Source organism: Microtus ochrogaster, chromosome 18, assembly GCF_000317375.1.
Source record: "Microtus ochrogaster isolate Prairie Vole_2 chromosome 18, MicOch1.0, whole genome shotgun sequence".
NCBI lineage: Eukaryota > Metazoa > Chordata > Mammalia > Rodentia > Cricetidae > Microtus > Microtus ochrogaster.
The window spans coordinates 41,543,007-41,559,446 of NC_022020.1; the positions used below are offsets into that span (position 1 = coordinate 41,543,007).

A 16,440-nucleotide genomic window follows, 5' to 3' on the forward strand; every position below is an offset into this window, starting at 1 on the left:
CAGTCTTCCTACCAAAGAATTGAATGATTCTTCCTTTTGCTTCCTTTACACACAAAGAAGGCACCTGGAAGAAACCCTTGAGTGTGATCACAAAACACAACCCTGGCATTCAATCTCTAGGTTACAGCCACATTTTGTCACCTACCGGTCCACAGGGCTTAGTGAGGAGTAAGTCTTAGTGTGTAAACAAATGGTTTGCTCTACAATAAAACCATTCATTCGTCCTTTTTGTTGTTGTTGTTGTTGTTGTTGTTTAACAGCTTGGCTGCTGCCCAACCCAGAGACTTCTAGGTTCGTCCATTATTTTGCTCTCCCAACAGTTAAAAGGGAATAAGCTCATTCAGAGTTTAGAAAGCTATGCACCATCAACAAAGGCACGTAATGCTTCCAAGATGCACAGGGGCTTCCAAACGCACAAAGAGTGGCTGTGTGCAGCAGCACCCCCACCCCCAACACAAATGCCAAGCCCCAATTAAGCACCCTGGGGGCCGCCAAAGAAGTTATGCTACATTGCAAATACAGCAGGATCCACTTGAGATCCAACTGTCCTGTGTGCTTCTCCTCCCGAGACAGGGAGGAAGACTGGGGTAGACTGACCTCATTAAGGGATAATTAGTGAATCCCAGTACCATAGGCATACCTATTGTGAGGCTTCAGTATGGAGATGCAATGCTTTTAAAGCTAGGGGAGCGCCACAATCTAAGAGGCCCAGGTTTTCAAATTTTAGGGATTTCAGTCTGCTGTTTTTCTTTTTGCTACCAGACATTAAAAGGGGAAGCAATACAAAACACTTGTCTATTTCTTTTATGGAGCTTGTACATAGTCTAAACAAAGGGCTTTAGTAGAAATCGTTTGAGTTATTTATACTTTATAGATAATAAACATAAAGTTTTTGCAAAATCATCTAAGTAATTTATATGCGATATATAATAACTAATGTAAAATAAGATCACTTTAAATGCAGAGAAATAAACACTCCTCCTGCTTGATTACAGAGATTGAAAATAGCACATGAAAAGGATGGTGAAAAAAAATCATTCAATATAGGGCTGTATGATTATATGACAATGACCTTGAAAAGACAATAGACGCATCCATTTACATGTGAAAGTGTTACTTAGAAATTGAGCACCGTGATCAACATAACCACTGTTATCATCAATAAAACCCTTCACACCTCTTTAAAGCCCATCACTGCTGTTGGTGTCAATCTGCCAAGACGCTTGAGGACCCAACTCTCATATAAAATGTCCCAGTAAATCCCGCTGCTTACATCCTTTAACGTGAAGAGTACCACCTCTCCACCAATGCTAAGCCACAGGTCCACTGTCTTGTGTGCGAAAACTCTAGAGCAGTATTTGAGAAAGCAGTTCCCGAGGGATGGAACGAAATAACATTCTCAACGTTTCTTTCTTGGCCAAGACTTAACACTTCCAAAAGTCACACAAATCAAGTAATCAACAACTTTATGAAAATTCATTGAAGTGGAGGCAACAGAGTAATGAACACTGTTGCATAAACATCTCTCCCACCGTAGAACCAACCTGAAACCCAGAGCCCGGCCCCTTCTCATAGTTTGTGCACTGCTGCATGGGGGGTGGGTGGGGGCTTAAGTCACGAGACTCCATGGATGGCAACACAAGGGCACCAACAGCCCCAAGAGGTTGTGCTCCAAGGACTTGGACACAATTTTGGGTACTTGTTAGTGTCTACAATGACATCATTAATGCAATCCCAATTATCAAACCAAGTGATGACCCAATTCCTTTACCTGGGGTTACAGCTTTTGGCCATAAAATGAAAGAATTTTAAAATGTAACATGTAACTGTATCTGGGTCAAATATAGCTGTGCTATATTTAGAAGTAAATTTGTATTTGTGTTCTATTAAAACACTCGACAGGGGCCCCTCCTTAGCCAGATATCCTGTTTTGTTTATTTTAGAAAACCTACAAAATGTTTTTTTGCAAAACTTACACATATGCAATACATTCTGGGAAATCTTGAAAGATGGCTGCAGGGGGAGGAACCCTAGCCAAAGGGCTTCTCCTGTTCCGCATAGGAGAGCGGAGAAGGGGGAGCTATGATCCCTGGAAGTCGTTCCTAATAGTCGGGAACTCTTCCTCTTCGAGTAAATCCAAGGGCTCAATAAATAAATAAATAAATATTGAAGGGCATTAATTTGTTTCTAGATGTGTGCGTGTAAGTAAAACAGCAGTCATAATATGGAAATTTCAGTCACATTTTACAACTAATTGGAAGCAGATTAGAATTCCGCCTCAGGGGAACGTTGTCAGACGAGAAGCTGGAGCAAATGAAGAAAGAGGTGATGGCGTCCTGAAGAGCTGACAGATTTACTGTGCTCAGGGCCATAAACGGGTCCCTGGCTGCAAGGAGGGCTGTCCCCGCAGTCCTGGAGCGCGCAGCGCGGCCCCGGGAGCCCAGGCCACGCCCCAAGGGAACCAGGCCAGTCGGTATCAGGTCCCCTCATACAAACAAACAAACAAACAAACAAACAAACAAATAAATAATGGGATCTGCACAGTGACACACGGGTAGACGCCCAAGTCCAAGGGAGAGGGCCTTTCTTTGCCAGGTGGGGGAGGGGAGGGAAAGGGGAAGCGGCTTGTGAGGGCTCCTAGAGCCATGAAGTAATGGAAACAGCTGCTGGCTTTCGACTTCAGTGTCTGGCATCTGCTGCGCCAGCACGAGAAAGGCTGGGGAAGGATTTGGGCAAGGAATGTAAATGGAGACAATTGCCCGAATGGAGCTGGATGCAGGGGGTGAAGGGAGACCAATTGCTCGCTTCTGACATCACGTTGCTCCCTTTGGGCTGCAGCCGCACACTGGAGGGACTTAACTGAGATGGCACCTCCCAGCAGTGATCTGGGAACGCTCAGCGCTTCTCCATCAGTTTCCAAGATGTCAGACAAGGCAGTCTGCCTAGTTGACCGGGTGTCCACCGTCCATCAGCGTTCTGCCCAACTTCCATGCAGCTTCACATTGACTCTGTTTCACTCACTTGGACTTTTTTTTTTTTTTAAATCATCACTTGTTTTCGAACTAGGTCAAAGGTCAGGTTCTTTTTGTTGTTGCTGCCTATTTTTTCTCCCGCGCTTCCTAGATTTGGTCCTAATTTCATTTCCATCACAAAAGAATTGGAACCTGGGAACACAGAACCAAGTGCCACTCTGCTAATCATGAGCCCATAATAAAACCCAGATTTGATAGCATTATCCATGTACTGTGGTGAGCCACATGCAAATAAACAGTCCTCCATGAAGAATGAAAACCCAAGGCTTTGGTCCTTCCAAGCCAAACATTATTGTTTTTAATATGAGCTATCCATAAAGTCAGTGAAGGAGATGACAGGAAATTCAAAAGTAAGTTGGTCTGGCTGAGAACAGTTTGGAAAAGGAAAGGAGGGGTAAGAGGAGGGGAGGGGAGGGAATGTTCTCCAGATCCCCCTCTTATTTTAAGTGAAGAATGAACCAAACTGTCAAATCTACACGGGAATATAAACGGTGATTTTCTGCTAGAGGAATTCAAGAGTGCGGTGAGACTGGTACCTCACCAGAGCGCAGCCCTCCGACATAGGCCTCAAGCTCACAAGGAGAGACTTGGACCTGACCTTTGAACCTCCAGTGCCTAATGTGAAAGACACAGAGGTGTAAGGAAGGCAGTCAGCCAGAGGGACAGGCAAGCTTTCCCAGCGAACCAGGGGTTTTCTTTCATCAAAAGGGAGAACAGTAACTTCCAGGACTTTATGAAAGTGTGACCAACTGGAACTTGGTCATCGATGCTAAGTGAAGCATATAAGATAAGAGTCCATTTCTTAAAACAGAGTGCAAACACTTCACACACACACACACACACACACACACACACACACACACACACACACGACAAAACCAGAACCAAGCTCACTGGTACAAGATCAACACAACCAAAGACCAAGCTATTATTTCAAACTGTCAGGGGAAGGCAGTAAAATTGCTACCAGGTCTCCTTAAGTTACCCTTCAATAAAAAAGAAGCCATCGGGGAAATAAGAGGAAAAGAAAACACATCAAAACCTTCAAAGTCCCTTTAAGTAAAATTATCCGTCTGTGGCACCATGCCATCTGCTCTCTGGTTAACATAATGAACCCATTCTCAACCCTAAACACGGACTTTCTAAGATCATTATGAACAGCACAAAACACAACCAATATATTTTTATTTACTCTTAAAACCATGACGCCTACAGTCATAAGGGCATTATTTGGATATGCCTAAATGCCCCCCCCCCCGCGCGCCCCGCACTGTACATTTTTCTTAAGGTGCTCGCTGACAATGAAGAGTCTCAGGAGGAAGAAAGCTAGGAAAATGAGAGTCCCAGTGAATAAAAATCAGGGCTGTGTAGGGGTGATGGGAAAGAAGAGGGAGTGGCTTTGAAAAAGTTCAAAAAAGTTCACAGTGATGTCTGTTGGCCACTTTAAACCCGTGGGTCTTAACAGAACACCCTAACGGTCCTTGTTACAGCTACATGGTAGACTTTAAGTTTTCATGTAACTTCCCTGGGGGTAAATATCAGATGAGATCCTTATAGTTTTAAGGCCCCCTGGCCTACCAAGCACATGTATTTGCTCTGTGGTCACTTCAGTTCTTGAAGCAAAACCCATACTCTTCGACTGCATTCCCAAAGTTGTTTCTAAGCAAAATTTAGCAGGCATGTAGCAGTCAGTTGTCAGAAGCCAGTGTCAGTCTCATGATCTTGAATTCCCCTGCAGCTCTCAAAATGACCTTACAAATAGCCCAGCTGCTGGTCAACCAGCTAAGGGTGGTTCGACAACTTTTCATTCCGCTGCAATGGCTTTGTGCCAGTTGCTAAAACCATTGGCTTGAATTAGGAAGCACTTGTAACAGGAAGCAAGTAGGCCCTAAGAGAAATTTCAGTGGAAGAGACAGAACTGGAACAGAGGGAGGGGCCTCCTTTCTCTGGAGAAGAGTGATGTGGTAAAATTAGTAGTACTTTTTTAAAATTACATTTTATTTATTTGTTTGCTTGCTTGCTTATGGGTGCATCTGCCCTCAGGTATGTATGGGGTGTGTCCCTGCCACAGGGCACATAAAGAGGATCAGAGGAGCAATCCCAAGGAATAAACTCAGGTCATTAGTCTTTGTGGCTTTACCCTTTGAGCCTTCTCAAAACTTTTGGTTTTTTTTTTTTTTTTTTGTTGTTGTTGTTGTTTGTTTTTGGTTTGAGAATAAAGTTCATACCACCTAAACCAACATCTATATATGCCATTACATCATTTCGACTCACAGATGTCTATGACAGATCCCTTGCAGGGCTCTAATACGATCTTTACATCACTTACTTGGTGACCACCTAAAATCATTACTGAAGCGAAGGTTTCACCTGTTTCCTGGTCCTTCATATTCAATGGCCCAGGCATCAGACATGTGTTATTTGCTGGTAACAATCTTAATAAAGAAGTGATACCCTCACTGTGATGTTGCTGCCAAGGGCAATCCAATGTTTCCTTAGTTCTGGCTTCTACATGACAGGAGAATGCTATCCAGGTAACTTAGAAATAAACTGTTTGGTATTCAAGCAAAACCCTTGATGTTCACGTCGCTGGCAAGTAGAGCGCTGGCGATCAAAACCATGTTGTGCTACAGTAATTACTATGACAAACTTCCCAATGCTTAATATTAAAGAATACAAGAGTATGATCCCTCCACCTCTTCTGCACCTCTAGAGTGTGTTCAACGTGGCAATTATCTTCGTTCAAGCAACAGAGTTTAAATTGCATTGAAACTCAATTATACCCATGACTTTTTTAAACATACACTTCAAAAGGCAGGTTTCATCACACTCAAATCACTGAGCAAAATCTCTTTCCCAGCTTATAAAAAAAAGAGATTTTTATCCCCCCCCCCCCCGAGACATCTTCAAATACAAAACTGACTTCCCGAAATCTCTGGAGCTGCCTTTGCGTTTTTTCCACCTGTGAATGCAGAAGGAAAGCAGAGCAATGCTGAAAGACAAAGAAGGTGCCCACCTGATTTTTAAAAACAAATGGTTCAACCTGCAGTTCTCCCAAATGTCACTCATTACCAAGAGCCCAGCTGCTGCCACCTTTCAAGAGCAGAACAGACAGTTCTTAACAAAAACACTTTACTTTGCTACTCTTGGAAAATGCAAAGCAACTAACAGTAGTAAATTTATGATTTAAGTGCTTATGGCTAAAATAGCTTTCCAATTATCAAGGGCCTCTTAAGACCGAGCAAGAATGCATTATGTGCTAATGACCACAACCAGGGGTCCCTCCTCCAATCCTTTGTCAGAACCCAAGCAGATACTCCCCTGCAGCTTCACCATTAACATGTCTGTTTCCTGTCAGCCCACTCAGAGATAATGTCATTTATCTCAGGAAGGCACAAACTCAGTCATTAGCTTCAATAAAAGACCTCAAACAAAGGCCAGATAATGTTTTACCCAGGGTTCCCACTAAGCCCAGAACCAAGAATCCTGGCGACTAAGAGTCAAGGGCTGGCAAGTTATCCTTAAGGGATGCTGTTGCTTATCAAGGATTTTAGAGTATGGCCTATGTATAGTAAATACCAAGGGTCCCCAGCACTATCACACAAAATTAGATTAATGAAGAGTGATGATCGGGGTTAGCCCTGGGGAGCCTTTCCCCTCAGTAGCCTCCAGGAGGAAAATTGACGGAATCTTTTAGATCTCTGAAGAACTGACCCCCTCATTGCGAGGGCCTGTAGAAACCGAATCACCCATAGGCAGTGGTCAATGGCTGAACTTCTGGAAACCCTCCAAACAAAAGTGGAACTGGTTAAAAGAAATGTGGGGACATGTGTTTTCACAGTGGAGCTCATATTACTGCAATTCCAATTTTCTATGAAGTACCACCAGGTGAACTTTCTAAAATTAAAAAAAAAAAAAAAAAGCACAGACATCATCAGAATTGGGGCAAATCTCAGCCATTCATTGAATCCCTGTGTTTCATGCTGGAAACGAAGACCAGATGGTACTTTCCATGTCGTTTGAATCTGGTTATTGAACACCTCTGTGGCTAGGGAGATTCCTGCTTAGCACTTTCAGCCTTCATTTCGCTTACTAACTATAAAACGCTGCTTAGGAAAAACTAAGTCTTTATAGTACTCTAATTAAAACCATCTTGCACCCAAACAATTTCATTTGAAGAGCATATTCTTAACCCTAGGACATTTGAACATCCAGCCCCTCCACCTGCCTTCCCCCCCTTTGCATTGCAGGCTATTTGACAAGACATTAAAGTAGCTGTGGGGTACCCCCTTAAGCTCAGTCTGGAACAATTGTGCATACTTTTACTGTTTTCTTCCTTCAGGAAACCTAACAGATTTCAAATGCTAAACTCAGAATGCATTGATGGAGCTGGTCACACAAATACTCCAAGATCCATGTGTTCTCACAGACGCAGCTGAACAGCTTCCCCCAGCCACCCCCACCCTCTAGCCCCCCCACCCCCAGGATGTCTATTGGAAAAGGAGAGGCAATGCTGACAGGAAGCCACCTTTAGCTAAATCCACATGTAACTTTGCAAACTGTGCACCGTCCAACTACAATGGACTCAGTGGTTTCATTAAAGCAAGTGACCTTCCTGCCCTTTCATTCCGCCTTAGATCAAATGCACTCCCTAATTCTCAGGACACACTATATTATGGAGGGTGTTGGGGGGGCATATCCACAAAAGTCATTAATCAAAATATGTTCTTAAACTACTCACACTCACTTAGAGAATGTGTCAGGATTCCCTAGTGAAGTGTAAAAAGGCTTCTACAGGAGAATAAAACAAAATGAATGATGTCCTCTTACAGACAGGTCCATTTATAGACACCGTCTCTAGAAAGACAAGGCTCACAGAAATGAAAAGAGTTTATGATATTACAGAAATAACTCTCCTTGCAACATGCACTGCACAGACCCCTAAGACACAACTATAAATATGACCTCTGCCTTTCATTTATTTCTGTTTAAGTATCAGCTGTTTTTAGGACTTTTTTTCCCTGTGTGTTTCCTAATATCCTAGTGACTGAATAACCCCACTGAATTTAACTGTACTCAACGTTACTGCTTAATCCAGCCCAATGGCTCCTTCTCTGATAAGTCTAAACGATGAAGGGAGATTGGGAAACAGCTTCATTGAAGGACCATTATGCTTTGCAAGGAAGGCAGAGGCAGGTGGAGAGGCAGGTTTTAACAACCAAAAGCCAACCCATCAAATCTCCTACTCAGACATGTCACTGATGGCTTAACCACAAAATGGGTTGTAGAAATATAGCTCAAACATCTTGGAATTATGGCGTGTTTTGATTTTTTTTTTCACGTATTAAGGGAGTGGCGACTTTTACAACATACTTGTGGTTTCCACATAAAGGAGCCAGAACGCTCATTGATTTAATTAGGTTTCATAAGGTCCAATTTATCATGTTTTACATGACTCTGTGTAGTGAAAAGACAGAATAAACAGACCAAAAACAGACATGTCAGCGTGCTGGGAAAGTTACCCAGTGACAGCAAGACTCACAAATCTTGTCTAACCTTCTAACCAGGAAAAAAACATACTAACAACACACACATTGACCATAGATTTTTAATGTGTTCCCCCTATACACATAAGAGCCACATGTAAGTGCTGCAGGTTAATCATGTTTACTCGGGAGCACTTATTCTTCAAGCAATGTTGAACTAACATATAGAATTTAAAAAAAAAAACAAAAAAAAACTTCAGATATGAAATATTTTTTTTCAAGTCAAGGGGGCCTACTAAGTTTTTGCTTCCTAAATTGGCATCTTTAAAAGTGTTTTCTAAAGCAAAGGCTAATTTGAAATAACCAGTAGTTAATGGAATTAGGTTAGCTTCCCTGCGTGGTACTGATGTCATTTCTGGGAGCCAAGGATGGATGTGTTACTAAGTCTTTTGGGGGTTGGGGAGAATAGGGCTTAAGGAATAACGTTTGAGATCTCAAACCAACAACACCTCAGCTTGACAAGAATGGCCAATACTGTGGGTTCCAGCACCCTGGAAACCATCCTAAGGGAATGTCCCGGCCAAGTCTAGTGGCTGAGGCTGGTGCACAGCTTCCCCTCTGCGGGCCAGTGTTCTCTCTCCTCCCTCCCCCACCTCGGCGCCCACCATGAGTTGTTTGCTCCTCGTTTATAGAATTCATACCATTCCATTTATACTGCTCTGCCTGAAGATGCGTTGCATGTGTGTGAATAATTTAGCCTTTCCACTTCTCACCCACTTCCTTCTGTGACTGGGAAGCGAAAAGAACACAAAAACTGGAGAACCGACACCACGCACTAATCTCAGTTGCCATGACAGCAGCCTTGGAGAGCCTGAAATGTTCCGATCGCCAGCTAAACAAAATTGTTGAATGTGAACATTTGGCTGGAAGATTAAAAGGCTAAGGGGAATGCAAAAGGGCAGAACCTCCCACATTCCCAGCAGCCAGGGGATCCAATCAAACAGCTCTGACTCCTTAACCACAGCATTGTGAGCACTGGATTAGGGCAATTCATCCAGATAGTTAAAGCAGATTAGAGCTGCAATTTGAAGACTATTGGCAACAAAAGTAAATGCCCCACTGTACTAAGAAATAAGAAGATTTCAAAACGTCTTTTGGTAGAAATTATGTGAAACCACACATTTAAACTAAGAAGCAAAACCTGAGTATATTTTTTTAAGTTCATTTAAATTCACCAATGTAAAAGGCTATCTAAGAGGATTTGGATTTAAAATGTAAGCAGTGGCCTTTTGCATGTTTGAGATTGTTGTCCACACCTTTCTTTACCTCCATCAGACCTAAATCAGAGTTTTAGTCCTATGTTCTAATTTAAAACTTGAGCATGAAGTCGAAAATAAAAAGGACCAGAGAACTGTGAATCATTTCATGCAGAAATAATTCCCAGGAGATTTCTCAGCATCACTTACAATTCTGATCAAGACAGAAAGGGGGAAATTACGTCGTATAATAAGCATATTTAGATATCACATTGCTACAACAAAAAATACTACATCTGCATGCTACAACTTGTGGAATGAATCTAAACACTAATTTCATAGAAACACATCGCTCACCTCCCAGCCAATGTTCCTGATAGACACAAGCCCATCAGTTGCCAAACATTATCCCAAAGCAACTGCATCCCAGACCAACAAGACCCTGGCCTCCATGCCTAAGCAAGGTAACACTGGGGGCAGTTTTTCCAGTACAGTGTCTAACCACAGACTTTAAGACAATGACCAAGAGGGGTGCAAGGGTCCAAGTGGCCTAAGTCAAGCACTGTTAAGTGTAGCACGCATTTCCAGCATTCCCCTTCGCTGTTGCCACCATGCCCCCTTCGGTTAGAGCGTCACATTTCAGGAACACGAGCCAAGTGTGCTTTCCAATTCTTACTTAACTGAGCTTCCGACTGCCCAGGCCAGCTAAATACCCAAGTGAGAGCATTCTTACAGCTCTAGCTGCAGACAGGTGAGAGAGTCAAAGGAGAGTCCTCACAGGCACCAAAACCATTACACTTTGGCTGTAGAGTTACGAAATCAGTGACCAACGGTGCAAGACTGGAGTACATCGTTTGGCAGAACTCTTTTGGGGGAAAGTAACAGAACAGGGAGTGCAAATAACCCTTCACACTCCTTCCCACAGAGGGAACTAGAACCCTGTTCCTAAGGACACATTGTTAACAATCACACTGACGCCAATCTCCTGAGGGAAGAAACCAGGACGAAAGTCAAGCTAGTGCTGCAGCAGGTTTTCTATTCAAAGCACGCGGACTATTTGCTGGGCTGGCCAGGAGCCCTTACAAGGCAAAAGGCACTTAGGACACTCGGGACCTCCCACCCCATGACCTTTCAAACCTGGCACCACAAGCAGCAGAAGCAGCACCAGCAGAAGCAAGAGCCAAACACTGCACTCAGGATAACACCCATAAAGGATGACCGGCATAGAAATCGCAGAGAACCCGAAAGCACTAGGAAGTGTAAGGCACCCGGAGGCACACCCCACATCCCCAAACAGATGCACACAGAGTGGGACACACAAGAAGGCGACCTTATCCTACCTTCTCGGTTTTCAGTTTCTTGATTCGCCTGTGGTTCTCCTCCTCCTCCTCTTCCTTTTTGACCAACATAGAGTTTCCCATGAGCGCCGAATCCGGAGCACTTTTACTAACTTCCCCTGCAGCCGCAACGCTGCCACTCCCAGCGCCCCCGCAGTGGAAGGGGCTCGCACCACTTCCATTGCTCTTGGCCCCGAAGCCATAGAGGTGACCACCGGAGGGGGCCGGGCCTCCGCTGCCATTCTGGTGGACCTGCAGCAGGTCGTGCTTGTCTTTCCGGGATCTCGCAGCATCTTTATCCCGTTTGGCGCCTCGGCTGCTGTGGTTTTTCCCTGGCTTCTCTTCCTTGCTTTTCCCACAGGAGCTTGCCCCCGTGGTGGCAGCCGAGGTCCCGGTGCTGGTACCGTTGTTATTTGGGTTGCCGCCGCCGCCGCCGCCGCTCACACTTTGACCCAGCGCTGAATTCATGCCAGTAGCCTCTCCAGGGCGCCCTTGGACTTCCTGCCTCTTGCCAGTGCTGCTGATCTCGGGAATTCCATACAAGGCAGCAGAAGGCAGAGATTTATTAGCATCCTTAGAAGTTTTAGCCCTTTTCACTTTTGATTTGCTGGTCTCTTTGTGTGAATTCCCCTGGGGAGCGGAGGGCTGAACAGAAGCAAATTTTAGGCCATCAGCTAAGGCTGAGGTAGCACCGGTCCCATTGGAGGCCGGACCTCCACAGTCCTTAGTGTTGCTGTTGGTAGTGCAGTTGGTGGGATTATTCATCTCAAATTTCTGTCTGTCCTTCTCCAAATCGGCGTCCAAATCAATGATTAAATTTCCAACCCCGATTTCCCAATCATCGCCACTGTCATAAGTATCAACTGTATTTGGATCCACACCTTTTCCTGCAGTCGAAACGTTCACGGACATCCTGAAGATGAGTTCTCTAGATTAAAAATCCGATGAACTTTCCTTGGGAGATGAGGGGACATTCGTTTAGCTCCGCTGGGCTTTCTCTTAAAGAAAAAAAAAAAATCCTTCCAATCTTCTGCTTTTTCCTGCTCCAAGAATGTGTCCAGAGATCTCACACCCTCACTCCAGGTCCACCATCTCCTGTGGAGGGGAAAAAGTCGAATATTTCTTGTCTGGATGTTACCGGCATAGAAAACGATTCATACCAGGGAGTCGGTAAGGGGTATAAGGAAGAATAGAGAGTAAGGGGCTCATTATTGTCTCCACAGTCCAATACCAGGTTTAAAGGCAAACAGGCAGACTTGAACAGCACCCCTGACAATAAGCATCTTACAGAAGCTGAAAACCCCTCTAAACAACAGGGGGATAGCCAGTTCTTTAAAAGTATTAAAATATCTCCAAGGATCTGATTCAAACCCAGAAAGATTTTTGTGGCTTTTTTTTTTTAAGTTGAACAGTTTTGCCTGGCACATGGGCTATTTCAACCCCAGGAAAAGATCATGGACATTGAGACAAGTAAAACACGTTGTTAACATCCCTAAACATATCTTGGCTCTTGCAGGGTAAATAACCAGGCCCGGAAAGTTCTCTGGGACCCATGTTCAAAATGATGTCACTAAATTTTTTTCTTTCTAATTTTAATACTACTTAAAATGGCCTGTGTAATGTAGTTTTGTTCCCCATAAGAAACGAGGGGGGGCAACAGTAGTCCCTCTCACACACACATAGATACCAACCCCTTTTCCCCCACCCCCAGTCAAGCAATTCTTTCTGAAAAATATACAAGACCTCTCCAAGAGTATTTCTCTCAGTAAAAAGACAGTGTGAGCAGAAAGGTTAAATATCTGCCTTTTAAGAAAAAAGGGGAATTCATCTAAACAATTTTGCCATAACCCTGGGTCACAGACCTGCTCAGTCTGTTAAATATGGTGCTACTGACTATAGGGAAACTGATTAAGACATACACTTTAGGTGATCTGCGCCACGGTGGCCTCGGTGACCACAAATGACTGTGTGTTTGACAAAGAGCAGTTAAAACAGTTTTTAAAGGGATCAGCCCCCTTTTAACAGTTGTCAAGAAAATAAATAAATACACATACGCCACACACACACACACACACACATACACACACAAAATGCTTACCTTTTAATCCTTTACCATTTTTTAAAATTAGGCCCGAAAATCAAAAGGTATTTCTCACGCCACTCGGCACACAAGCCTGTGCCTCATTTTACTTAAACACCAAATGATCAAAAAGGAAAAAAACCAAGTAACACACCTCAGCCAAAATAATCACTCAGTAACATTATTCCACTTCCCCATCCCCCTTTTGGCAAAAAGGTCTGGAGTCCTTTTCTCCTTAAAAAAAAAAAAAAATGTGTCACTGTGCAGCTGGGAGAGGCTTCCCATTCACAACCCAAGCACCGAAGGGTGTTTTTCCTCTTAACAAGCATTCAGAATAATAGGGTGTTGAGAGAGGGGGAGGGGAGGGAAGGGAGGGAGGGAAGAAGGGAAGGAGGGAGGGAGGAAGGGAGAGAGAGAGAGAGAGAGAGAGAGAGAGAGAGAGAGAGAGAGAGAGATTAGAGAAAAAACTTTTCCGAACTTCTGATTCCGCCTTCAGTTGCAGACTTCAGAGCCACCGTGATCAGTAAGTAATGATCTCATGTAGCAAACCTACAGGCGTCCTCTAGTAACGAGACAGAATGTGCTAACATCGGGATAAATTAGTGAAAGGGAAGAAAGAATAAGAAGAAAGGACTGAAAATCTGGGCTGGATTCCGCCTGTTAGTCGGGAAGTGGCATTTTTTCCGCTCGTCCTGACATTTGATTTCTCCAACTAACTTACGCAGGGGGGTGAAAGGATGAGGGTGGGGGAGGAGGAGGAAGGAGAAGAAGGAAGAAAGGGAGGGATGAGGAGCTGGGCTGGTGGAGAAAAGAAAGGTGTGGAGGAGGAGGGAGCAGACGAAGCAGGGAGCTGATAAACCAGTTAGAGCAGCTTTCGCCCGGGGCGGGGGGCGGTGGAGCGGGGAAAATAACGGCGTCTGAAAGGGGCTGTCTTGGAAACCTGAAGGATGTGATGTTTTCCTGTTTTATGTTGTTTTTGAGAAAAAAAGAACCTAGTTCTTAGAATAGTCCCCGAGGAGGGGTTAAAATCCTCCGCCGCGCAAGCAGATCTGTCATGTGGTAATTCGATAATTAGAGTCAAAAAGATTTTTTTTTTAAGGCGACCTTTTTCCAGGACAATTTTTCCCTCTCTACAAGCAGCAAACAGCGCCTCTCTATTTTTTCCTCCTCTCTCCACCTCTCGCCCACCCCCTCCTGTGTTTAGTCAGATGGCCTCAGAGCTTGGCTTAGTATTTTTAATTAGCTGGCGTTTGGAAGCTAAAAGCAGTAATGAATTGTTGATGGATTGGAAGCGGAGAGTCGCTTTGCTGGAAATGTCGGGGCTGGGAGAGGGGGATGGGCGCGTTAGCAACACCAACCATCTAAAAGGAGCGATTTTGTTACAGTGCAAGCCTTTCACATCACGTGAGGATCAAGGGCTCAATTGGTTGTCGTGAGAACAAAAATGGTGACAAGCGTATCAAGAAAATACTGATCTGGTCTTTAAAAAAAAAAACTGAAGGTCTCTCCCTCCCGCCCCCGCCCTCTCCCCCCGCACGCCCTGCAGTGGGCGAAGCTACAAGTTATGAATGTGAAAGATTTCTCGGCCATCTAGGATCTCGGAAGTAAATGTAATGGCCACAAGAGCAAAGCAGATGTTTTAAAGGAACACCTTATAAACCTATCCTCAACTGATCTCCAATTTGTCTGCTTTCCCAAAGGGGTCAGGGGGCGGACGCCTGGGGGAGGGGACAGGATACCTCGGAGTTCCTGCAATTTTTGTGACCCCCCTCCCCACTTCATGTATTAAACAAAGAAAAACATTTTGCTAGCTCCCAAACCCAGCCTTGTAATAAACACACCATTGTTACTATTTGTGGGTTTGTTTGGGTTGGGTGGGGCTCCCCCCTTTCTCTTAATGGTGTTTTTTCTTCCTGCTTTTTTTTTTTTTTAAAGAAGATGGAAAATGGTAGTTATAGCCATTACATGTAATGGATGAATATTCCCTAGTTTACTATTAAATTACTGAGCAAGAGGATGTGACAGGAGAGAAATCGGCTTGTTCTACCCGGGTTCCCATTTGCCTGCCTCGGTCTGGGCGGGGGTCTGCTCAGCTCCGGTAGAAAAAGGGAGGAGGGGGAAGGTGCGCTAGAGAACTCACACGGCGGACCAGGGTGTGTAACTGAATCACTCTTAGTTTCCTTTGGGTTAGAGCCCAAAAAGGTAATTTACTCTAAGTTAGCCCAAGTGCCCAGTCAAGCTTAATTTGTCTAAAGAAGTTACAAATGCTTCACCCTCCACTGGATAAAATTCACCCTTCTTGGGTTGTTATAAATGCAAAGCCAAACCCTGTAACTAGTTCCTCATTTCAATGCATAAAACTCGCACATTCCCCTGCATGAACACCCCACTAAAGTGCTATAGAGCGACACACCACGCAACCGTACTTACGGTCTGTATGGGAGCGAGTTGACCTTTTCCTTCTAACTGCATTGAGTGTGTTTGGTGGCAGCCGCTTTATTTTGGAAATTATAATTTCTTCAATTTTTTTTATTATTAAAGATGAACCAGCAATGTCACAGACCGTCCCGTGTATTTTTTATAAAAAAATAAAATAAAATAAAATAAACAACAAAATAAAGCAAAATCCCCCCGGTGCACACACACACACACACACCAAGCTTGTTCTGGAAGAGTGGAATCAGAACAGAACTGAAACACAACACACGCACAGGGGGAGTGGAGCCAAAGGAGCTCTCAGCCTGTGTACCTGAAAGGGACTTTTCTTTGTTCCCAATGCCCTTTCGCATCGGGCCAATCAGAGAGCAGCTTTTATGAAACTGGGCTCTCCCATTGGCTAGCTGCTTTCTCTTGGCTACTGTAGGGGGTTGAGATATACACACGTATAAAACACACACTGAGCGCGGGTGGGGGTGCGATGGGGGGTGGCGGTGGAGACAAAGCGTTTTATTTTCCAAGCAGATTGGGGTTGCGGAACCTCCCGCAGGACGAAGGGAGGGGGAAAATGGGGCGCCTGTTTCAATTACTACATCATTCACATAAAACACTTATTTATTAAAACACATCTCAAGCAGGCTACGAAGAGAGGATGTCGGTAAATGCAAGTTTGATTGTGTTATCTTGGGGGAAATAATGTATGTGATCGCTCGGTGGCAGAGGGAAGCCAGCTGAGCCACAGGCGCAGAGCGGGGACGCCGCTCCGTGGAAACCCACGCGAGCGGTTTGCTGTTGTCCCTTCCATGTCCCAAG

General features: G+C 44.3%; 1 protein-coding gene across 3 annotated transcripts in view; it reads right to left on the minus strand.

Moving 5' to 3' along the window:
* Positions 1-15,825, minus strand: part of Znf608 (zinc finger protein 608) — a 111,345-nt gene extending 95,520 nt beyond the window's left edge. For 2 of the 3 annotated variants that reach the window (XM_026783472.1, XM_026783473.1), the window contains exons 1-2: positions 15,622-15,825; positions 11,115-12,206 (exon numbers count right to left, since the gene is read on the minus strand). In XM_026783472.1, the coding sequence (XP_026639273.1) occupies positions 11,115-12,023 (909 nt within the window). In that variant the 5' untranslated portion in view covers positions 12,024-12,206; positions 15,622-15,825. Of the gene's footprint in view, positions 1-11,114; positions 12,207-13,209; positions 13,600-15,621 lie in introns of those variants that run through there. The other variant, XM_005356118.2, reaches the window with a different exon arrangement.
* Positions 15,826-16,440: the final 615 nt, after the last annotated feature.